Source organism: Crocodylus siamensis, chromosome 1, assembly GCF_052110815.1.
Source record: "Crocodylus siamensis isolate JL-2025a chromosome 1, ASM5211081v1, whole genome shotgun sequence".
NCBI lineage: Eukaryota > Metazoa > Chordata > Crocodylia > Crocodylidae > Crocodylus > Crocodylus siamensis.
This window is the reverse complement of record NC_143395.1, coordinates 383,776,527-383,802,756: the sequence shown is the minus strand read 5'-3', so window position 1 is coordinate 383,802,756 and position 26,230 is coordinate 383,776,527. Positions and strand designations below refer to the sequence as shown.

The following is a 26,230-nucleotide window of genomic DNA, read 5'->3' as shown; positions in this document are numbered from 1 at the left end:
CTATTATCAAATGGAGAGGTCATGGTTGGTCTGAGGGTTTGGGTCTGCCTGGAACAAGGTATCTGGATCATAAATCCAGTGCCAATAGAAATGATAAACAGAAAAGCTATTTCTTGGTGTCCTTATCCCTTCACAGCACTTTTCCTAGGAGCCTGTCCCCATACCAAATCACTATATTTGGAAGACTGAAGCAGCGAAGATTCAAAAAATCATTGAATAGGGGTTGGAAGGAATTAGTTGTAGTCCCTGAGGCTCTATTAGTTCTAGTTCCATCTGCTTGTGTTGCCAAAATGAGATGTCATTCTCACTAGGATATACAGAATTTTCGTAGTGTTGTTGCTATTTATTTATCACTAATCATGAGAGAGGTCAACAAAGATACCTATGTGTTTGTGAAAAAGAGATGTTACACCTATACCAGTAAAAGATTCTTATCATTTAAAAATATTTTTTCTTTCATTAATTCATAAGGATTTCAGAACTTCCTTGGAAGCTCTACTTGAAAGCAAAATTCCTTACATAATTTTAAAAAACAAAATTGTACCAACTGATCCATCTATTTTTATCTTGTATGATCTCCCTCCCTGTGTCAGCATCTATTAAATTACTTTGAGGCATCAAGCTCATCTTGACCTACATCTGGACCCGGTGGTAATAAGGCAAACAGCAGAAGTAGCAGTGATGGGGCAAGTGGTGCTGGGGTAAGCAGCAAAGGCATCAGGCTGAATGGCAGCAGGGCAAGCAGTGCTGTATCAGTGCAGCCCATGCTAGCCCCCTGTCACCAACAGTGTTGCACCCCCTAGGTCATTCTGCCTCAGAATTCCCTGGCCTACCAGGAGCCCCAGGGGCTGGGGGACTGGTTCCATGGCCCAAATCCAGCCCATAGGCCACTTGTTTGAGGTCCCTGACTTGGATAAGATTACATTTTGAATAACATGATATTTAGTGGCTGACAATTTATGTATGCAGTTTTATGTGTAGAGTTGTATTTATGTGCACAAATGAATAAGATCCATATGATGTGTTTCCCAATGTGATTTCCAGGTCCTAGGATGGTAGAATTCCATGGTCAACAATTTCAGATCAACTCCAAGGATGGCAAGCCACTTTTTACAGTGGATGAAGATGAAGTTGTAATCGGTACAGATAAACTTCGAGTCACAGGTTTGTAATATGTTAAAAAATGTCCTAATAAGAAATGTAAGTAGGAAAGCCTCACACAATTCAGCTACAAGTATATTTACACTATATCAGTGTAGGTAAATAGAAGTTCTTAAGTTCACTGCTATAGATGGCAACATTTGTAAGTGTGAAGTTTTTATCATTTATCTCATATGTTCTTATACATGGTGAAATAAGACTAAAAGAATATTGCATGTTATTGCCTCTAAGTAAAAATTCTAGAAGTCATGCTGTACAGCATTGATGTTTACACCTTTTCAAAGTGAAAATCTGCTGTTTTTCTACTTTGCCTTTGGTACTTGGACCATAGCATAGAATTATTTGTAGTTAATTTATAGTATCACTTTTCAAAAGCCATTTTTCTCGGATTTTATCAGGTTATATTTCAGTTCCAATCTTCAGAACAGTAATTAATGTTTTCTCAGAGGCATGTATCACTATTTCATTGCAGACAAGTACTCATATGATTTGTAGGAACAAGATAATTCAATTTTCTAGGTTAACAGTTATCTTAAACATATATGATAAGCTTCACTTACTCTAGTATTAAAATGTAAGAATACATCAAAGGAAATAGTGAAATTGCCATAAAATTTATTTTTGCTTTCAGTTCCATTTTGAAGCTAATTATAATTGTCATATATAAGTTGTGTGATTTACTAGTGCTCTAAAACATTGATGTCTTCATTTTAATTGATTAATTCAAATTATTTCACTGTGCAAACTTATAACAGTGGTTGTAAGTATACAACTAGCACCTCAAAGCTAAATTTAATTTAAAATAAATACATTAATAAATTACGTTTAAAACCCTGGGGGTTTTATTGTGAAGTTTATAACCAGGAAACCATATCAAATTATTATTGTATGCCCAAAGGACACCAAACATTAATAGAAAGGCATATTTAGCAAAGATAAGAAATATTACATAATCACGAACTGATTTGGAAGAGGTCTGCCTATGTTTAAGGTTAGACAGACTAAGACAGAATACATGCTTCAACACAGATGTGTGTGTGTCTGTGTGTGTATTTGTGTATTTTCCTTCTAGTTCTCTCAGTTTGTGAAGGAAACTATGATATTTAATACTAGAGTATATGTTTTCCCCTAAAATCAGTCCGTATACATTTCTCCCTATATGTTTTTCCCCCCAAATTGGGTTGCATGTCTTTAACAAGGAAGCTATTTTTTCTGTGCTAGAAAAGAAGCAAGCTATTAGATGCTGTACATACCATTAAGAAGCCAAGATGGCTCCTGCCTGTGCCTGGTTTAGCAAGCAAAAGTACTAGAGTCTTGTGTTTACCCTCTCACAACTATAGCTATTGGCTGAGCACTATAGCTTATGCCTGAAGCAGCAAGCATGCTTCTGGTAGTATTTTGATGAGGCTTGTGGCATGAAAACACTTGATTTATAGGAATTTATATAAAGAACTGCTTACAAAAGAAGTAAGTCTTGCTACTGCCCTTGCAAGGGTCTGGAGCTCAACCTTCTATGGCATAGAGGAAATCCTTCTAGGAACATAGAACATCCAGGAAATGTGCCATCCCAGGGGATTGTCTGGGCGAGGCATCAGAAACTTTACCAGGAAGTTCACCCAGACCTCTTTGGGTGAACTTCACCAAGACTGTTTCTACCTTTCTTGAATACTGTGTGCTTGCAAGAGGACTTACTCTGTCACATAATTGGCCATGATTCTAGAATTTTTTTTCAAATACTTCCAAAACCTAGATGCATGTTTTATTTGGAGGTATGTGGTATGTGAAAAAAAATGGTATGTGGTTTAGAGGGTGTGGTATAGACATAGAAGGCCTGATTTAGCACTTAAATAACGCAAACCCATTAAAATCAAATGAGTCATTCCACCATAAAATTAGTAAAAGGAGACTTGCACTCACCATGAAAATGTAATATAATTGAATTTAAGCTTTTAGTTTAAATTTTGCTAAAATACAGAAGTTAGGAAAGAGGCATAAAATGTATAATAGCTGGGACACTGATGAAAAGCAGGGCTGTTCAACTTCATGATGGCCACATACTAGGGGGCTGCACACCATGCAGGCAACAATGCTGTCCTCCCCACCGCCCACCACACACAGCACAGGCAGCCCAGTTCCCCACCTGACATATGTGCAGTCTCACCCCATTCCTGGCCAGGTGTGTCACATGGGCAGCTCCTCTCTCTGTTGCCCTGGGCAGCATGGGCAACCCAGCTCCCTTTCGCACACATGCAGTACAGGCATGCTGGCTTTCATGCTTTGAACCTCACAGGGGTAGCTCCTTCCTCTGCCACCATGCACATCACCGGCAGGCCAGCTTCCTTCCACTGTGTATGCAGCTTAAGTAGCCCAAACTAGTTCCCTGCTCTGTGTGCAGCATAGAGACTCTGACCCCTTCCCTTTTCATTGCCCTGCCCCAAGAAGGGGCAGGGAGTTATGGGATGTGGAATAAGAGGGATATGAAGGAGTTTCATGCTTAAAAATACACTAAAGAATATTTCATAATACTTTATGTACACTATAGTGGTCTGTCTGAGCTGATTTACATAAATTATTAACTTCTCGTTAACTTATTTGAAAAGTTGATAGACGTACAGATAAAAAGCAGTGTGGTGGAAAAGAAATCCATTTGTGAATTTTAGTGAATATCTATTTTATAAATCTAGCCAAAGTATTAACTGAATAAACTTGGCTTTGGAATCCTCTTTTCTCATCAAGCTTGGGACTTTGTTGTTTGACCTAATATTGTTGTGGTTACCGTGCCAGAAACACTTATCAAAATATAACAATAAGGTCCACCCCAAGTTTTACTCTGCAGAGGGGAGCGTGCCCTCGAAGAAAACCATGGTGAGCTTCTGTCAAGTAGGATGCCTGCTTCTACAAAAAGAATCTACTCTCTTCAAGAGCCTGTCAGTTTAAGCTGATTGAGTTATTAGTGATCCCAAGCATATGCACTCTGGGCCTAATTCACTGTTGTGAAGCATGTTGTACTGTCAGAACCAGTTGTGTCAAATTAGGTACCTAACCAGGATTTAGGAGGACTTAGATGTCTAAACTGCAAACAGCTATTCAGAATATTCCTATCCCAACAGGCACAAAATTTCTTCAATGCCTAAATTTTGAACTGCAAAGATCAGTCAGCTCCTAAAATTAGACTTGATGTAAAAATTTCTCATGATGCATTATCTACTACAGCCTTTGGCAAATTGTTTCAATAGCTAATTATCCTAATTGTTAAAAAAGTGAGCTTTTATTTTGAGACTGAATTTGTCTATCTTTAGCTTCCTGCCATTGGTTTTCAGCCATTAGATTTTGATAGATATTTGTCTTCTAGATTGAAGAGCTCTCTATTACCAAATTTTTGGTTTTTTCTGTATATTGTTATAGAACTATGATCAAGTGACCCATTAACCTTTTCTTTCATAAGCTAAACTGATTTAACTTCTTGAGTTTTTGACTATGAGGCGTGTTTTTTAATTCATTCCAATGGTTTGTCTCTAAACCTTCTCAATTGCATCAGCATCTTTTTTGAATTCTCAATACCAAACTGAACACAGTATTCCAGAAGCAGTCCACTGCCAAAGGCAGAATTGATATGACCTCTTTATTTGTAGTAGACACGCCCTGTTGTTTATTCATCCCAAGGATCAGATTAGCCTTTATGGCCACAGCATTATATTGGGAGCTTATGTTCTGTTTATTATCTGCCATGACACTTAAGTCTTTTTTAAAGTGATTGCTTCCAGGGATAGTGTCCTCCAGCATTCTCTATCCTGTAAGTGTGGTCTGCATTCTTTGTTTCTAGATAGGTGTCTTGACATTTGGCCAAATTAAAGTGCACGTTGCTTGCTTACACTTCGATTACCCACAGTCGTGATCACTCTGTATCAGTGATCTGTCCTTTTCATTAATTACCTCCCCCTCAATCTTTGTGTCATCTGCAAATTTCATCAGTAATTTATCTTTACTTCTTCTATGTCCTTAATAAAAATATTAAATAGTGTAGAGCCTATGGGATTCTCTAGAAATACGGTCCTTTGAGTCCTTCTTTGCAATTCCTTTTTGAGATCTGTTAGTCAATGTTTAATCCATTTAATGACTCCAATGAGATTTTGCATCATATTGGTTCCTTAATCTGAAAGTTATGTGGTACCAAGATAAGTGCCTTACAGAAGTCTGTTAAATTAGCAGTATTATTGTTTATCAGCTAAACACATCATCTCATCTAAAAATGTCGGGGATCTATAACTATTTAATATCAATGGAGCTTCCAAGGGAATAATATACAAAAAATGTTATAGAGTATATGAGGTTGTGTACAACTAATGTGTTTAAAAACCTTAATATGGTATTTTGTTTTTGTCATCCAAGTCCAGTTTCCTGGATTTCAACTCTGTGTCAAATTAAAGTTTTTAATTAAATAGGTTCAGTAAAAATAAGCCATAGATGCTTCTAACCTGACCTCCAACTTTAATCAGTCTGGAAGATTTTTACTCTGAAAAGACCAATAGCATCTATGATAACAGGTGATAGCAGTAGCTCTTATAATTTTTTGTAATGGTAGTTGAGATTTTAGATGATAGTGAAATGTCTAACAGCATAGCTTTTTCAGAGCCTGGGTAGCTTTATGAAATAGGTTCTGAAGAATAAATTGCTGCAGGCTGTTATGACTTGTGACCATTTCTTTGATGTTGTTACCACTGACAAGATAATAAATAACAAGATAATATCTTATTTTCCCATGTTAGGCCTCACAGATCTTTTTCTTGAGTTTTTATTTTCTTTGTGTAACACCTGATCCAGAATATGTATAGGTAAAATATGAATGTTAAATATGCCATTGCATGATTTTGTGATACATCCAATAATTTTATCTTGGCAAAATATCGGCAGAATTAATAAGCGGTTCACTTTCCAAGTTTTCCAAAAATGGCTTGGCTTTCTAGAAGTTTAGTGTGAAAACAATCCATAGCATTTCTACATGAACATAATAGTAGTAGACATAACAACTGCAATTGCAAAGTCAGATCTTTAGCAAGTACAAATTAAAGTATCTCCATTAAGTTCAGTGGAGTTAAGTTCCAACTGGCTATATATCTGGTCCACATCAGTGCTTTTTGTTAAGGGGCATATCTACAACAAAGACATGATTAAATACCAACAACTGACAGATATGGTGCAAATTTGAAAACTTAGCAATATTCCTTTGAAGCAACTTGCTGTAGGCAGCCTGGAGGCAGAGGATTCAGTGTAATCAGGGTAACAGTGGGTAGAAACAAGCAAGTAAAGTGGTTGGGTAATTGTCACTGAGACAGGTTAAGGAATTCACCAGCAGCTGAAAGATAAAATTAAGAGTAGGAACATGGAAGTGAAACCAGATGATCCAGTTACTGAACAAGCTTAGTATTCATATTAATTCAGTGTAAAACATATTAATGAAAGAAACAATAAGGAATTTGACACGCAAGTAATATTGTAACCTGGAACAGTGGAGTTGATTCCCCAGTGATCTATACTGATTACACAGATCTGGTATTATGGGAACTATAAATAAAATTGAACCCTTGCACATCAAGATCTTAGGGTGTGAACAAGCATTCATGGGACCTGATTTAGGATTAGGTTACTTAGTTTAAACCACTTAAACTGGGAGTAAGGCCTGCTGGTATTCACAGCTTGTCAGGAGTGGCACAGGGATTTGGAGGCTAAGTAACTTTGGTGGGGGGGTTAGGATTTGCAGGTCTTCAGGGGGGGCTGCCTGACTGGGGAAGGAGTGGGAGGGGAGCTAAAAATAGCCACATTAGAGTTAGGGGAGTGTGAGAGAGCCCCAGCCCCAACAAGCCCCGGGAGCAGCGAAGCAGGAGCCACGGCGGCAATAAATTGCCGGCAGCCAAGAAGTGTGGGGTGGGATACTCACTCACCCCTCCCAGGTGTGTGGCGGCGCCGGCGGGCACAAAAGCCGCACCGGAACAAAGAGGTGGGAGACTGGAAGATCCGAGGCGGAAGCGGATCGCCGGCGGGAAGCCGGAGATGGGGACACCCACCAACGTGCGGGGAGCACGCACGTTCTGGGGCAGGGGTAAGAACCCGGGAGGGTGAACCGCTGGGGAACATAGTCCCCAAAGATAAGCAGGCGGATTCGGACGACCGTGGGCACGGAGCCCCGCGGGGAACTACTAAAGGGGGCAACCCTGAGGGAAGGGGCTGCCGGCATTTGCCTCGAGGGTTCTGTGGGAGAGTGAGGAAACTTTCCCCGAGAGGCAAAGACACAGAGATAGGAGCCGTGGACTTGGCTTGAATAGACGGACCGAGACCCAGACCCGGGTGACCGGGTAGGGCGGTCGAGAGGCTTACCAGCGTTAGCTCTGCCTGGTGTATCGCTGGAATAGTCTTCCCCCCTTAGGGGAGAGACTGGGACCAGGACTTAATTTGGAGGTCTGGGCGAGGGTGTAGGGGAGGAAGGAGCCTTCAAGGGCCCTGCAGCGGGGCGGACAGTCGGTCTCACTATTGGACATGCACGCCACAGAAAAATGAAACACTGAACCAGGTGAACATCCAAGTCTTGGCAGGCGGTTTTCTGACGCGCGCAACCCCAGAGTGAGAGTGACATCAAAGGGAGAATAGCGACCAAATGACCACCGGACACTGAACAACCAGACGCGTCCACATTTTGGTGCATTGGCCGGGAAGGTGACGATGGCCTCCTGAGCACACGGGATCGACACGATGGAGCACCAGGCAGGTGGACAGATGGCAGACCCTATGCACCAGTTACTAAGTATGGTAGTACAGCTGCTTCAGCAGCAACAACAACAGTCCGTGAGACAGACGACCTTACAGGAACACTTGATGCAACAACAAACATGGGCACACAGGGGCAGCTCGGAGTGGCGCATGCCGAAGATGACACCGGAGGACGACCCAGGGGCCTTCCTCGAAATTTTCGAGAGGGCGGCCTTAGCAGCAGGAGTCGAAAAAGCGAAATGAGGAGGCCAGCTGGGCACCCTGCTTATCGGACAGGCACAGGCAGCATACAGGGCCATGTTGAGGAGTGACGCGATGGACTATGAGAAGGTAAAGGGGGAGATACTCCGCCAGCTAGATATCACACCAGAGAGGTGCAGGCAGGCCTTTAGGGAGAGGAAGGCGGCTGAGGTAAGGACCCCCCGAGTTTTGTGGCAACCCTAGCGGACCTGCTGGGCAAACGGCTCAGGCCAGAAATTGCCTCCAAAGAGCAGATAATAGATCAGGTCCTGATGGAGCAGTTCATTAATGACCTTGAGGAGGAAACCCAAAACTGAGTAAGGTGCCACTGCCCCATCTCCTCCCGAGAAGCGCTCCAGTGAGCTGAGCACCCAGGGAGATCGGCACCGGACGAGTGGCCGTAAAGGGGCGGACCCTGTGTCTAGGCGAGCTGTTGAAAGTAAAGGGAACAAGAAAGGTGGAGGACAAGGTCCTACCTGTTTCACGTGCGGGAGGAAGGGGCATTTTACAAGAAACTGCCCGCAGGGGATGCGAGGGAGTTCCCTTAGAGGTACCGTCAGGATGACCACCAGGCCTCAGAAGTTGTGCCGGAGGTGGAAGCAATGGACTGTGGGGTGGGCAGCCATAATCAGGCCCACATCCAACCTTCGCCTAAGGTACAAGCGTGGGTGGAAGGAGTTCCCATCCAGGCAGTGGTGGACACCGGGTGTACCCAGTCCCTGGTTAGACCCTCACTCATTAGATGGGAACAGGCCCCCCAATGCGAGGGCATCAACCTGGTGTGCCTCCATAAGGAGAGAAGCTACATCAAACGACGAGTGCTGACCGTACGGGTAGGGGAAACCCGGCGAAGAATCCCAGTCAGGTTAAAAGAAGGAATACTGTACCCTATGATCCTGGGCCATGATTGGCCAGAGATCCTGGATATCCTTGCATCAGGGAGAAGGCGCCGGAGCAAAGTAGGAGGCCTGGTCGGGGAAGAAGGTCGGGAGGTCGACGACTTGCAGATTGGTGAGATGACCCTGACGGAGCTGTTCCGAAAGGAACAGGGGACAGAACCAGAACTGCGCGCCTTCTGGGAGATAGATGCTCTGGAAGATACCTCCCACGTAAGCCCCGAGTCACACCAAACGCACCCCGCGCATAGAAATAAGGAATGGATTACTTTACAGGTGAAGCGGGGGAGGCGTGAGGGAGAAGAGGTGGCACAGTTAATAATCCCGCGTACCTTCCGGGAGCATCTATTATGGCTGGCCCATAAACACCCCCTCGGAGGGCACCTGGGGAGGGACAAAACGGAAGCATGGCTGACTCGCTGGTGTTTCTGGCCCCATATTTATGAGGATGTAGATAAGTATTGCCGCTCGTGTCACGCCTGCCAAAAAGTAAGCTCACACAGACCCCAAAAGGCCCCGCTTCAGCCCATGCCAGTGGTACGGGAGGCTTTCTCTCGCGTAGCATTGGATGTGGTAGGTCCACTCCCTGAGAGCGTAGCCAGGCACCAATTCATTCTTGTGTTGATAGATTACATCACCAGGTTCCCCGACGCTATCCCTCTGAGGGTGGTGACCACCAATAAAGTGGCAGATGCATTAATGCATTGGGTGGCTATGTTTGGGATCCCGCGGGAGATAGTCATGGACCAGGGGTCCAACCTTATGTCCGCAGTCCTAAAGGCCTTTTGTAAAGTACTCCAGATTAAGCACCTTCGGACAACTGTATATCATCCGCAGACCAATGGGTTAGTGGAGCAGTTTAATGGGACACTAAAGGGGATGCTGAGGCGGTGCACACAAGAGGAGCCCTGAAAGTGGAGTCTAATGAGTCCACCCTTGTTGTTCGCGGTAAGGGACGCCCCCCAAGCCTCTCTAGGTTTCTCCCCCTTTGAGTTAATGTTTGGGCATCGGCCCCGTAGCCTGTTCAATGTTAAACGAGAAGAATGGGAGGCTGGGCCCGAGCATGGGGGAAGAATGAGGGAATATGTTCAAGAAATGAGGGACTGACTGCAGGCAGCCCAAGATATCGCGTTGACTAACCTAGGACAGATGCAGGTGCGTCAGAAAGAGAGCTACGATAGTAGGGCACAAACCCAGGAACTAAAGATAGGGCAAAAAGTGTTGCTAATGTTACCAGATGCCACTAGCAAGTTCTCAACACAGTGGCAAGGGCCCTTCTCAGTTGTAAGAAAGGTAGGGCCAGTCGATTTCGAGATTCTGCGCCCCGGGGCCAAGCGAGAATGCCAGATATTTCATGTTAACCTGCTCAAAGAGTGGCAGGAACCTGAGGGACTCCTGATCTCACCTGGGCTAGGTGCAGGGGAAGAAAGGGGGCCAGTGACGGAAAGCCCAAGTAGCCCACGCAGGGTAGGACAGGTGCCCATAGGGACACATCTTGGGATGTCCCAGAGACGGCAGTTGATGGGGGTTAGTTCATGAGTTCCGTAATGTCTTTACAGAACGTCCCGGAGAGTCAAGGGGAGTGAAGCACCAGATCATTACTAAGGAAGGGCAAATAGTGCGGGAACGTTGGCAACGGATCCCATATCATAAGCGCGTGTTAGTGGAAAAGGAAATTAGAATGATGCTAAAACAGGGAATCATAGCTCCCTCCCGGAGCCCATGGCGTAGCCCAATAGTACTGGTAGAAAAGCCAGATGGGAGCCTGAGACTGTGCATAGACTTCAGAAGATTGAATGAATTGACGCAGTTTGATGCATTCCCGATGCCACACGTGAACGAGTTGGTGGAGTGCATAGGTCAAGCCAAATTCATTTCAACCCTCGATTTGTCTAAGGGATATTGGCAAATCCCGCTCTGGGAAGAGGATCAGAGCAAAATGGCTTTTGGCACGCCGTGGGGACTCTTTAAATTTAAGCGGATGCCCTTTGGGCTTAACGGAGCCGCCGCAACCTTCCAGAGGTTGATGGATTGGGTCCTGGCACCCCACCAAAGGTATGCAGTGGCCTATATCAACAACATTATCATCTACACGGACACTTGGAAGCAACATTTGCGGGCCCTGCGAGCTGTGCTACTAGAACTGAGACAAGTCAGGCTGACTGCCAACCCGAGAAAATGCGCACTGGGAAAGCGCGAAATCAAGTACTTAGGCTTTCTAGTAGGACAGGGCTGCGTTCGGCCACTGAAGGACAAGGTGGCAACCATCAGAGACTACAAAGCTCCTACAACGAAAAAACAGATGCGAGCATTCTTGGGTTTGGCCAGCTATCACCAACACTTTATTCCTCGGTTCACGGAAATTGCTGCACCTTTGGTGGAGACCTCCAAAGGTCACCGGTCGGGAATGATTGAATGGACCCAGGAACGACAAAAAGCCTTTGAATAGGTAAGAAGAGCCTTATCTCAGGAGGTGGTCCTACATACCCCCAACTTTGCTATCCCGTTTACTTTACAGACCGACGCGTCAGCGTCCGCTCTTGGGGCTGTACTTTCGCAAGAGGTAGACAGGGTGGAGCGGCCTGTCGCGTATGCCAGCCGAAAACTAAATGACCCGGAGACAAGGTACTCCACTATAGAGCTGGAATGTCTGGCGATTAGGTGGGGGGTGGAGTATTTTTGGTATTATCTTCTAGGCCACGAGTTCAAGTTGATTACGGACCACGCGCCACTGAGGTGGTTACATACTACCAAAACTGATAATGCGCGCATAATGCGTTGAGCTCTAGCCCTTCAGCCGTATCGCTTTTCGGTAACCTACAAACCAGGTAGGACGAATACGGTGGCGGACTTTTTATCCCGATATGAAGGAGAGGAAGGGGGAGAGTGTTCAGAGCAGACAGCCAAAAGAGGAAAAATAGGAAGAACGCCTGGTGGCGTCTTGAGGGGCGGGGTGTGTGAGAGAGCACCAGCCCCGATAAGCCCCGGGACCAGTGAAGCGGGAGCTGCGGTGGCAATAAATTGCCGGCGGCCAAGGAGTGTGGGGTGGGATACTCACTCACCCCTCCCAGGTGTGCGGCGGCGCCGGCAGGCACAAAAGCCACACCAGAACAGAGAGGAGGGAGACCGGAAGATCCGAGGCGGAAGCCCAACTCTATTATTTCTGCTGGGGTCTGTAGGAGGAAATTAAGGATGAATTGACTTGGGTGGAGCCAACAATAAAATTCAGTGCATTTGTGGATCTAGCTGCCCAAATTGACCTCTGCCTCTGGGAATACAGAAAGGAAAAGAAAGTTGCCTTGACCCTTCCAAGGGCCACCCTGTTACTGTCCCTCTTAACCCGATGCCAGTGGATAGAAGGCTCCAGTGCCCTATACCAGAAGAGCAGGAACACCACCATCAGCTAGAGCTGTGCCACTATAGTGGGGCTCCACGACAAGAGTGCATCCCACATTCCCAGAAAGGGCTTCAAGGTAAACAAGTTATCTCAGGCCTGGTGAAATGAATCAGCTAAGGGTCATGCAGTCTCCAGAGCATCCACAACTCATGAAGTCTTTGGTAAACACAGCCCACAGAACCCCCAAATATTGCTGTCTGCCCACCTCTGAGTCCTAGGCCAGAGTCCCTCATTTTCCTTGCTGACTCCCCTGCTGGATTCTGGAGCTACACACAATTTCATAGATAAAACTGTGGTCCAAGGTCTACAAACCCTGCAAAGGCAGTTGTGAAAATCCAAAACAATAGAGACCAAAGATAGCTCACCCCTGGTTTCAGGGCCTGTGGAGTGAAAGACCATCACTCTACAAATGAACCTCCTTGGGCACAGGGAGACTATATGCTTGGGGGGCATTCAGTCCCCACACTACCCCTTCATTCTGGGGTTTCTTTGGCTCACACTCCATGACCTACTGATCAGATAAAAAACCCAGGAGACCGATTTGAACTCAGATTACTGCCAAAAAAACTGGGGAAATCCTAGGGGACAGACCACCTTACAATCCAAACTGAAGGCCTGTTTGCTGCAACCCCTCAGGAGATGCTATCTTCAGAATCCAAAATCTAGCTATCTGGAAAATATCAGGAATTGGCAGATGTCTTTAAGAAGAAGAATGTAGACATTCTGTATCAAGATTGCGCCATCAATCTGCAGCTGTGAGTGAAAATCCCAGTGGGACAGATTTACATTATATCAGAACCTGAATGTGCTGCTCTCCACAATTTAAAAAAGGGAACATGGCCCAGGACTTCATACACAGACCCACCTCACTCATGGAGCCCTTGTGTTGACGATTAAAAAGGACAGGAGTCTCTTCCTATGCATCGATTATTGGGCACTGAACCAAGTATCAGTACCTTCTGCCCTTCATCTCAGAGTTGCTTGATTGGCTCAAAACAGAGTGCCTGACTAAACTTGATCTTTGGGGAGCCTATAACCTAGTGTGAATTCATGCTCAGGATGAGTGACAAACTGTTTTTAGAACCTGCTATATAGTCTTCAAGTGCTTCGTCATGACCTTCAGGTTCACAGATACCCTAGTCACTCTCCAACACTTCCTTAATGACATGCTGAGAGACCTGCTAGTTTGTAATTGCCTGCCTTGGTGATATACTGATCTTCTCAGAGAACTCTAACCATCAGCACATCTGACCAGTGCTAGAAAAACTCTGCCAACATGGCCGTTTCACATAATTAGAGAAATTCACTTTCAAACAAAGAGTTATAGAGTTCCTTGGAGTTATTTTATTCCCTGAAGGCCTGAAAATGGAACCCCAGAAGGTTCAAACCATCCACAAGTGGAAAGCCCTCCAAAATGTCAAAGAATTTCAAAGACTCCTGGGGTTTGCAATCTTGTACCACGGATTCATCACCAACTTTGATCAGGTAGTAAGTCCTCTCACCATACTACTTCAGAAGAATGTCTAGTTCTACTGGTCCAGGAAGGCCCAGCAAACATTTGAACATCTGAAATAGGCCTTCACTTTTGGTCCTGTGCTTACTTATGTGGACCTTTCCTTGCTGTTTATGACAGAAACCTATGTATCTAGCACCGCAGTAAGTACAGTGCTCTCCCGACAGCAGGGCCCAGAATAGACCTTGTACCCCTGTGCTTTCTATTCCTGAAAAGTTACCCCAGTGGAACAGAATTATGAGATCCTAGATTGCAAACTCTTAGCCAAAATATTTCTTGGTAGAATTGCTTCATATTATGTCTATAGATCCATTTGTATAGATGGACATCTTCCCTTTAGTGTCAGCACTTATAATGGGCATTGAACAAAAAAAGATAAAGAACCTCTGGAGCATATTTATTAACACTATTACAATACAAGTATGCAACTGCATAACATTTAAACTTGCATGCAACTTCTTGTTGGGTCAGCTCTTGTGGCCAGTTATGTGGGGATGTGTATCTAGTTATGAATTCTGTATATAGTGGACATGTAACTCACAAAAATACCTTTATTAATGAAAAGAGTGAGTTAATGACACCTATCCATTATTAAAGTGTTGTACATTCTTGGAGCTAAAGTTACTCATTTCTGTTCTATTGTAGCTTAAATAGTTGTTACTGTTCTACATTCCCTTTAGATATAAATAGAAGAAATGACCTCAGGGGAAAAGGGGCCAAAGATTGAAACAAAGGTAGGTAGGTAGCCTGGTTGCTTTAGTTATCTCTCCTTCCCTATTCATAACAGTTCCAGTAGAATTATTTGCAATCCCTGTCTTGATCCTACTTTTTCAATTACAGTTGTTTTACAGTCCAAGATAAGTAGGACGCAGTAATATAAACAAATGAGGAAAGTATCAGAGAAATGATACAAGATATTAAATTAATGGGTACAAATAAATAAGAAAATTAGATAACTAGGAGATACTTTTTGAATGCATGTTAAAATGTTAGATGGAATGAATGAGAGGTAACATGCATGATAAAAAGTTATAGCCTCTCACAAATCTTAGCTGCCTTTGTTCACATAAAACACCTGGGAATTTTAGCCAAAATATGCACACAGTTGCTAATAAATTGTTTAACGGACTGTTGTACACTGAAGTTCAAAGAAGTTCACTTACATTTATGTAATCTAAGTCTGAGGAAAAAAAATGTCACTGAGTAATACAAAGCACTTCCCAGCCATCGTAGCCCTCCAGGCTTAGAACTCTGTGTTCTAATAGCCTCTGAATAGAGGTGCTATAGTATAAATATTAGGGTTGTGCAAAATGGGCCCTATTTGAATCAGATTCAGCCCAAATCAGGGACAGTGATTTGATTTGGATCACTGCTCCCGATTCAATTAAGCTGAATCCAAATCTAAAGATTCAATGCTGATTCAGAGAATTGGCAATTCAGACATAGACACAGCTTTCAACATTTTTTCTACATACCTCAAGGTGCCAGGCACGGCTCATGAATGCTGCGATGGTAAGGCAGATGGAGTGTCCCACAGGAGTGTAGGGGGCCCCCAGTGTGCTCGGCAGCGAACCCAGAAGTGAACCAAAAGTCTGCTTGGGAGCTCACGGGGAGCCCCCTGCACCTCATCCCAGCTCAACAATTGGCCACAGGGGGACCCCAGGTGCCCCCACAGACCCAGGAGGCACCAGTTGCAGAGTCAGGGAGGTGCATGTAGGGGGGGAGGGCAGTGCGCTCTCCAGCGGACCTAGAAGTGGACCAGAAGTGCTACTGGTCCACTTACAGGCCTGCTACTGAGTGTGCTGGGGAGATCTTCGTGCTTCTGTGTGATGCTTGATCCGCCCTTGCATCTCAGCATTTATGAGCCACCTGGTACCTTGAGGTATGTAGAAAAAAACTTTTAAACCTGTGTCTATGTCCAAATCGCCAAACCTTTCCTAATCTCTCCAAATCAATTCAGAGGGTTCTGATTTGATTCAGAGATATTAAAGTGTCCTCTGGTTCGATTCTAATTTGGAGATTCAGCCACCGAATTGGGCCGAATCTCCACCAAATTGAACTGGGGACCAAAGCTTCACACAGCCCTAATAAATATGTGTAGGAATTTAGCAAACTAGTTGCAGAAAGTGCTTGATGAAAAAAAATGTATGTAGACAATGGAATAAAGTCTTCCTGCACTATTTTACCTTTACTCCTTTATACTCGTATGCTGAACGTGGTGTCAGAACTAACTCAGCTTCTGTAAGTATGTAAAATTAGAAACTAAGAATATTATGAAGGGGAGAGAAGGAGCATAAAAAATAATATATGAAAGGCAAGGGTATTTTTGTGATATCTTTTATTGGACCAACTGTATAGTGGAGGGAAATGTTAAACAAGTGTTTGGGCAAAAAATGCCAACATCCCAAAAGCTTGTCTGTCAAGCATGGGAACAGGCTACAGAAAGAAATTGTAGAAACTCTACTTCCCTATGGTTCAGCGATCACTCCCTACTATACAGTTGGTCCTATAAAAGATATCATGAAAAAATAGGTTGCCTCTCCTATTTCCCAGACCCTGTGGGCTACAACAATGCTCCAACCCTACTATGACATGAAAAAAATAATAGTTACGATGGAAGACTAGATTCTTGTCCCCAAGCAGTTGGCCCTGGGAGAAGAAATGTTTAGTAATTTAACTTTCTTCAGATCACAGTAAGTAAACTGCAAAATAACAACAGTGCTGGGTTAAATGGAAAAATGAAAGAACAGGTATATTATTATACCTGTTCTTTATGCTACTATAGAGAATAGGTATATAATTACCTATAATGACCAAAGGCTACAATATGCTTCAAACTGAGAGAACCCTTGTAAAATCCCAGACATGCTCCAAAAATGTTTTCAGTCCATAGACTATTCCATGTATCAGGTCTGTCTTCTTAATCAGTGCAATCAAGAATCAAATGAAACCAGCACAAAAATGACTGGCTTGTGATTAGATGATAGATTGCCAACAGAAGCAAAAGGTATAGGGACTCAAGTGATAATATGTAGAGCTCACATTATGTTTACCAAGAAATTGTACATGTGCATAACTAGGAAACAAGTTGATAACCAAATGCAGAAGCTAAGTGGACAAGACACAGTGATAAGTGCTAAAAATACAGCAGAGTATACAAATAAATGGAAAATTAAATTAAAAGAATGTGTGTAAAATCAAACACACAAATACAAAGTAAAAGTGATCAAAATATAAAGACAAGCAAGTAGCTACTAAAGGTGATATTGTTATATATTGTTATATATTGTTATATATATATATATATATGGAAAGTACACTTAATTTATTATCATATGCTAATCATATGGGCTTCCAAGGGAGGTGGTGCTCTCCCCTACCTTGGGGTCTTCAGGAGGAGACTGGACAAGCATCTAACTGGGGTAATCTGATCCCTGTGCTCTTTCCTGCCCTAGGCAGGGAGTCGGACTCGATGACCTACTGAGGTCCCTTCCGACCCTAACATCCATGTATTAATGTATTAATCGTATGCAGTAATTTTAACTCATTAAACAAAAGCTTGTAAACAGGAAGAGGAGAGGGATGAGTTCATTCTATTGATGAATCAAGCAGTGACTAAGAAGAAAAGATTTGACATGTATAAGATATTAATGCAGTAAAAAATTGCAAAAACACATAATTTCTAAGGGCAGATTCAAAGACAAGGCAGTGTCAGCACAAACAGCCACCTGAATGCCAGACAGTGGGGCATCAGTGAATTTGCCAGGCTATGAATACTTCCCCATCATTAAGCCAGAGGACAGAGACAAATTATAAAGCACAATCATAATCTCACTAGGGTAGTGTAAATTACAAGCAGAATATCAAAGAAAAGCACATGAGAAACATCAAGTAGACATCACAGAAGTCACTGGTTTCAGCTAAACAAATGAATTCATGCATGAATTTAGTGATGTTTGTCCTGGACAAGCAGGAGATAAAGAAGTAAAACAAATATGTAGACAGTGCACATTGGCATCCCTGAAGCAAAAATGTTAAAAGATGTTAATAAAGGACTAGAATATCTTCCAGACATGCTACGCCTGAAACAAATAAAATGCTGCAGCAAGTACAGTACCTTCCAGAATACTTATTACATAAAGATTTAAAACAGAGCAATAAAGCAAATAGTAGAGCCCACAAGTGCAAGCCTACAACAGAGGAAATGTTATGTAGGCAGGTGCTCCCCAGTGCACCTCAACTTCACCGTTACCTCACACTGCTTTCACCCGCCACACTATGATGTTAATGAAACAATCGAGAGGCAGATGTCACCAGAAGTTAACAAAACAGTTAAAACTTGGGATGGATATACCAGGTTCCCCTATACCCTGTTCTGTCACCATCTAGTTGGAATTGACTTGATAGGCTCTATGTAGGAGGGCCCTGGTATTTATTCTGCCACATACATAGGGCCTCCCCATAGCAGTCTCCTCATTTCCTATGGGTTATCCAAGCACTCCCACTCTCGCTGATTTCCCATCTTGGTCAAACTGTTGATGCTATCTTGGCCCATCACTCCTCAGTTCATCAATTATGCTCAGCAAGCTCACATTCTCTAGTCATCAGTTAAATAGTGCTGCCACAGCTTCTCAGTTCCTTAACTAAGTACTAACCAATTAAGCCATGCTGCCGCAATTCCTCAATTCCTTGCTTAAGCACTGCAATCTTAAATTTTTCTGCCAGCAATTAAAGGTTCAGCCTTGGTTCAGCCAATAATCAGTGTCTGCCACCCTTCCCCTTATCAATCAAATCATGGCTTTCCATTCCTCGATTCCTCAATTAAGCAAGGCAGCCCCTCACTTCCTTAATTAATCACCATAACCTTGCAATTCATTAAGCAATGTAGGGTGCAGGACTCAACGTTCCTTCATCAAATAACATAATTTTCTTCTATATTAATTAATTCACTCTTCTAATTTGATCCCATATGACTTAAACCCCTTTTATTTTTCTCTGATCACCCATCCAGTAGTCTCTGTCTTTCAATTAAACCTTCTCCCTTGTCACAACCTCCCCTTTATATAGTTTTCACAGTTACTCACTGACCATGGCTTTCATTCACCTGCTCCCAAGCATTGCGCTTCTCTCTGTCTGCTGCAGGGCCTGGGGGGTGCATCCACTAGAGTTATGCATGTCTGGCTTCCTCTCAGGCTCCCAGCTCAGGTTCCACAACTCTATGTAGATGTGTGAGATACTTACCTCCCTCGCTTTTCTCTCTCCAGAGGATGTCCAAATGAGGTTGGGACCCTCTCAATGTTCACCAGAATTCTCAGGGCCCAACGGGAGCCAGTTCCAGCCACACATGGCTACCAAGAGCCCAGTGTAACCCTTTTGGTGCCAGACTGAGGCCTGATGGTTGTCCCCAGGACTAAGGGACAAGCACTCCCCAGCCAAATTTCTCCCATAAGTTTCCACTTCAGGCTCTGCCCAGAGATGATGTAACAGGGCCCAGGATCATCTTTCTGTAACATGTTATCTGAACTGGACAAAGCAAAAGTATTTTTAATAGTTAATGGCAAAACCAGAGGTTGGTAAATACTACTAAATTTGTAAAAAACAACTGCTTTGCTGTATTTTAAACACCTGCATGGAGATATAGATAGTTAAGAATACTGGTTGGGAATAAAGCTGCAGCAGAAGAGTATCAACACTGCTAACAAGGCATAGTAGGACTTGCTGGGGTCAGCATCATAGCTGGCAGTGTCCTTTTGTATAAATGTAGATACATAATGAGGCTGTGGTAGTTATCACAATAACCTCATCTTTCTAGAAAGCAGAAAGAACCACGATGAAATTGCGATTAGCTGTGGAACACTGCATATGTCAGGGCCTCTGATCAGGCATGCCTGGCCAGGCCAAGTACTTGGGTTATCATGCCTGCCTGGCTAATGCGACTGCCCCAGTTATGTGCAACCAGATTAGCTGCTGAATATGACACTCACCCCTTTTAAGCAAACCTGCAGCCTCAGGCTGCAGGCATGCCTTGACACAACCTTAGTTTGTCCTGGCAAGCCTTGTGTTCACTGCTCTGTCTACATCCTCTGTCTCCTGACTCAGCTTTGGCTTTTCCTCATCCTGATTTTGCATTTCTCCTCAAATTTAACACTAGCTCTGTGACTCCTGTTTCCTGATCTCAGCCTGCTTCCTGTTCTACATTTTGGATTTCGGCTGTCAGCTCTCCTGAAACTTGGTTTCTGCATTCTCACCCCCTCTGACCTGGACCCTGACCTGATGCTCCAGTAATCTGTGCTCCCACCCAGCTGACCCTTTAGTTTCTCCTAGTGGCCTACCACAGGCCTGGCCACCTACTTCCCGGCTGAACCCTCACAGCATAAAACACTTACTGACTTCCATAGGATTAGGAAGAGACCCCCAAAAGTAAAAGCAATACAGGAGATGCCTACACAAAAGGGTCTTTTCCCAGGTATCTCTATAGAATACAAGAACTATCAAGTACCTATCGTTACCAGCTGCCCTGGGAGCAAAATAGGAATCAGTCTTTTCAACTCAAATATCATGCTTTTTGAGTATAAATCAGATTTCTGGGACCTGAATGAAATGTCAGAAACCAGCACAGTGACCACCATAGATAAAAGAAATTAAGCATTTCAGCAGGCATGAAGTTGAAAGCTTGTTACAACTAAATACTCTGCTAAAGTCTTTCCAGGACTACATCAGGGAGAATCTGTCAAGATCAATTTCCTCATGATAAATCATGGACTTGGAAGCAACTTGTGAACACTGGCCAGCTAAATCGTCATTCATATATCAATGGATGAGCATCCACTTCATCATAACAGCACTACAAACACACAACAAAACCATAACAGTGAAATTTTGCTGAGATAGAAAACGCATAGGCTGATGACTGATCCATATCAGACCCATCCTTTTAAATTGCCAAAAGAACCATTTACAAGACTGTTTTCTGTTATCACAAGAAAGACTTGCACTTGCACCAAAATCAACCTGCAAAAGATGAATAAGACATGAAGGAACTTTCTCAAAATCAAAGGAAAAGCTTTGCTTATCAAGTAAATTTAGAGTTGAAAGTTTTGAATAAAGTCCACATTCTGCAGAATGTCTCAATTCCATTGAGACAGCATTTCTGATGCATTTATTTTGACTGCAAAATTGTTAACCAGTTCTATTTGGGAGACTCCATGAATCAGTGCCACCATGTGGCACTACCAGAACAATAATAATAGAAAGAGAAAGTAAAGTGATTGTTTATGTTTAAGAAAAAATGGTATTATTTTGAAAGGAGAAAGACTTAAAATTTATGAAGAAGTCTTAAGAGATTTATGTAGATTTCATGCATTTTATACTTCTCAGTGGGCATGTCTACATGCGACACTGCATCACTGTAGCAATGCACTATGGCGACCTAGCGTCTGCAGACAAAAACTGTGACACTGCCACTATGTTGCTGTAGCAACACACTCCCTCGGTATAGTTCATTGCTACAGTGACATAGCAGCTAAAAATAACCGTGCGCTGCCAGCATGGCACAATACAGGCACAACACATTAATACATGCATTAATCTATATTAATCCATACAGGCTATGTCTACAATAATGGCTAGGACTGACCTTAGGGCCAGCATCAAGCCCATACCCACCACCTGTCAACACTCAAAACCAGTACATTCAAATGTCAGCAGCAATCCAGCATGACTCCAGCAGCTCTGCTGAACTTTGAGCTTCAATCTGCTGCCAACTATGTCACAACTTACTGTTCCTGAGTTCAAAATAACCCTTAGGGTTGGCCTAAATTTCTGTATATTTGTGCCAATGCTCTCTCACACTCAACAAAACCACTCAGATGGAGTAATGAGAGACATATGTCTAGATCCAATAAAGGGTAAATATACAAGTTAAATACTGCAGCATTCAACTTCTAGGCACTTGGCCTCCAGAATGATATCCAGAATCCTGAGTTAGGCACCTAGGAGTCTTGTACAATGCATGGCATAATTAAGCACCTCATAATGCAGTCATAAAACAAAGCAAGGATCCATCTAGAATTAGCCAACAGGGAACACCCAGCATTAATGACTGTTTTCTGAGAAGCTTGGATCCATCCTTTTAAAAGACATGAGTGCAGTTCTCTGTTCTCTTTAAAGAATTTCTAGAGAAGGAGGTGGTGATATCATCCACCTTTGATATAACAGCCTATTGTTTAAGCACTTCCTAAGGAAGTGTCAGGACTAGGTTTAGTGCCCTCTTTAACCCAATGGGAATCAAATTCACACCTTACACCTCACAGGGAGTGTCTACCCATCGCCATACTGTGACATTGCTATGGCACCATGCTTTAGTACTTCTGTGCCATACACATGGCACATGGTTAGATTTCACCACTATGTCACCGTAGCAGCACATTATACCCAGGGAGCATGCCACTATGGTGATGTAGCTGGCGATCACCTGTAGACACATGTGATTGCTATGTCCTCAAAGCATGCTGTAGAGAAATGTAGCATGTTGCTATGTTGCTGTAGGGTGACATGTAGATGTGCCCACAGGCGAGTACCTGTACTATTATTCCACAAGCTAACTATGTGGTAAACCTGTCCCACTGGACCATTAGATGTTCTGATTTATATTTTGCTTTGCAAGTTCTGTGTCTTTTTAATGTTATGAAGCAAAAAAAATTATGGTAATTTACATCTAAAAGTTGCACATTTCTAATGTTATCATCATCATTAATATTATAACTTAAAATAAGGTAGACTTGAAGTGAAGGAGCAGATTGAAAAGACAGCAAGTAATATAGCAATAAGGAGTAAAAAGGTTAAAAAGTATATAGGCCACGTCCAGATATGCAGGGGCGTGCACTTGCAGTGGCACAGATTGCTGTAGCACACACCCCTACACGTGCACTTTGTTGAGGCACAAATTGTCCTGTAATGGGCAAACTGCCTTGCCCAGCCGCTCCCAAGCTCTTCAGCCAGGGAGAGCTGGGGGGCTGGCACCAACACTCATGCTGGCTGTAACAGTCTTATCTAGTCACCTGGAGTAGCAGGAGCACAGGTCAGACAGCATGGAGGCCTGGCCTCTATGTATTGCACCACCTTTTGTTCCATTTGTGGGGGTGGGGAGACAGGGTTTCTATCAGGAAATCCCAGTAGCAAATTTTGACCCCACACTGCAAATTTGCAGCATGGAGCATGTTTTAACATACACTGCATGTGGTTTGCAATGCTACAGAGGTTTGCAACACCAGAAACCACATGCCCCTGCATGTCTAGACGTGGCCATAGCATATAAAAGGGGAGCAATAAATTCAAAGACGTATTTAAGAAATCAGAGTTTTGGATTTTGCCCTTGGGAAGGGAATTGGTGATTGGGTCATAATGCAGTGCAGTATTTATCTACAGAGGCCCTCAGGATAAATTCATGCATCAGCAGCCATGAACCTGAAATAGGCTATGGCAGTCCTGAAGGCTGTCACTCTAAATATATTTTGGGCCCAGATTAAGTCCTGAATTTGCATTACAGTTAGTAACCAACACTATGTTGACCCAATTTTATTCTGGTATACAGGAGTGCTCACTTCATTAATGGTTGCATAGCTAAATATGTCCTAACCATATTAGCCTGGATGAACCTGATAATAGTTTAAGACGTAAGCTGTTTGATTCAGTAGTTGTTACAGGGTTTTTGTGTACAGAATGTGCAGGAAATATAAATATTATACAGGTTTTTAAATGAATTGTTTAGACTAGTAGAGAAGCTTAGTTTATATTTGGAGTAGATTTAATATTCCTTAATAGTTGTGTATTCCATTTTTTATGCAATATAACATTGAGTAATAGTTCAAGGTTTCTTATTGTACCAGATAAATATTATTTGATTTTTCCAGGATGGTCTTATAAAACCTTTAAATATGATATCAAAAGAGATTAAATTAGAAAGGAAATCTAATAATTTATTTCCTACCTATGGGGACTTTTGCAGAAAGCTTGCAGAAAAAGAGAATTTTGGGGGGATTTCTTAGTTTGTCTAATAAAAGTTATCATTTCTGAACCAAGACTTCTAGATCTTTGCGTTTCTAGATTGATTATTGTTTTTATTGTTTATTGTTTATTGATTATTGTTATGTTGTTTGTGTTAACAGTAAAGCAGAAATATTAAATAAATATTCAGGGATTTTTTAAATTGAACTCATGTTACTTTTATGAATAATATTCAAAATCTTTCATAAATATCTATCTCTAGTGTTTGATGGTGAACATGGTACTTTCCTACCTTCATTCCTAACGCTTAAACACCATTATTTACTCATCAATTTTACCAGACGAGAAAGGGAATCTATATAGTTAGTGACCTTACATACAGATTACCATACAATAAGCTGCATTACCTAAAGCAGAGCTATATGAGATTTTCAAAAAAATTGTGGGATTTTAGTTGTATGACTGATATCAATTCTAATGGAAACTTCAGTGTTAAAATCCTACTTACCTAGTGTGTTTTAACATGAACAGATCATTTCTGCTTCACATTATTCACTAATTTGCATATGTCAAGAAGATTTTTTATTCGTTTTAGAGATTTACACTTAGGCTGTTCATTTTGATTTTGGGTATCAGCCTATTCAAAATAAGTAAGGAGTATCTTGCTAAAATGTCTTTTTTTTTTATAAGTGCATAGAAGCTTACTTTATGATACTAAAATGGCATACAAAACAGTACTATAATTTTCTTGAATATGTTATCTTGTCTTTCAGGGACAGAAGGAGCTCTTTTTGAACATTCTGTCGAGACACCACTTGTCAGAGCTGAGGCTTTTAAACAGCTTAGGTAAGTATTCCTGCAATAAAATAAATCTGTCTGATAAGCAGAATAGCATTTCCTAGAGATATGCACACTTTTGAGTAAATATAAATTAAAGAGTCTCAACATTATGTAATAGCTGGCAATATTCTCTTTTCCTAATATTTTATGTTACCAGTTTATGAATTATTATGTCGGTAATAAAATTATATGCTGTTCTGTGATTTTGAGGATTTGTGTATGAAGTTATGAGATTGATGTCTTTTTCATAATAAATACTTGGTCCTGTAACGTAGGGTTGAAAGCTTTCATTTTCCTCCTCTAAATTTCTATTTGACTCGTTTGGAACATCTTGATGCAGTGTGCTAAAGATGTTTATCTAATGTATCACCTCACTATAATTTAAGAAAAATAACACTGTAAGTGGAAACGGTTTTAAACAAATATCATCAGCGGTAATTAGTGGCCTCCACAGTGGTATCTAGCACAAACTAATAGCAATCCTCTGCAAACATGCACATTTAAAAGTTACATATTAGTTCTTGGTTAAGGCAGACAATCTAAAGAAAAAATGATTGGCTTCTTAAATATAAAAAAATCAATCTTTGTAACAGTAAGGAGCGCTCTTTCGTGAGAACATTATTGCAAGTCAGATCTCTACCTTTATTCTCCAGAACTGTCTAATCCCAGGACAATATTTATACACAGTGCTGTGCCATGTTGACATTGGCAATGTGTAGGGGCTGCATGTGCACCCCCTGAGATTGGCCGTGCATCCCCTGGCAGCACCAGCTGCAAAACCAGAAGTGTAGGCAGAAGTGCATATCTGGTTTGCCGGTTTCACCACTGGTGATTCTGAGCTCAGCAATTGGCCGCTGGAAGACCCACCCCCTCTGGTCCACGATCAACTGCTGGCGGACCTCCCCACTGTTGGCAGTCTGGTGCCCCACCCCAGACTTGGGAGGCAGCAGTCACCCATAAACATTGAGGTATTTTACATACAAAATAATTCCCATGTGTAGGTTGTGGTGAGGAGAAAATTGAGTGAACTTTTGATCCCAGATAGTCTTGTGTTTTATTTTATAAAACGTTGTGCGCCAGTTCAGAAAGAAAGAGAAGGAGCACTTCCTCACTACCATGGCCCACATTCCCATGTATTACCAGCCTGCTGCTTCCTGGATGGACTTTCTTTACCATGGTTTTTCTCCTGGTGCCCCTTCTTTATCTCAGATTACTATTTTTGAGGGTTCAGAAAATGTAATAAAGATTCAACTTTCATGGAGTTTCTTTTTCTCACTTCCTAAATTTCTGGGACTGCTGAGGGATGGAAACCTAAATTTGGGTTCTGCTTCTCTTTATTTCTTTATCATTTTAATTGATAATTGTCATTTATAGTAAGAAAAATAAAAAGACTTATTCCTGCGCTTGTAAACTGAA

At 42.4% G+C, this 26,230-nt stretch overlaps 1 protein-coding gene across 5 annotated transcripts in view; it reads left to right on the top strand.

The window, feature by feature from the left end:
* The window catches only part of SGCG (sarcoglycan gamma), a 289,481-nt gene that overhangs the window by 187,708 nt on the left and 75,543 nt on the right, over nucleotides 1-26,230 (top strand). For all 5 annotated transcript variants that reach the window (XM_090028939.1, XM_090028908.1, XM_090028918.1 and 2 more), the window contains 2 exons: nucleotides 1,045-1,164; nucleotides 24,748-24,820. In XM_090028939.1, coding sequence (XP_089885065.1) covers nucleotides 1,045-1,164; nucleotides 24,748-24,820 — 193 coding nt within the window. The remainder of the gene's footprint in view (nucleotides 1-1,044; nucleotides 1,165-24,747; nucleotides 24,821-26,230) is intronic.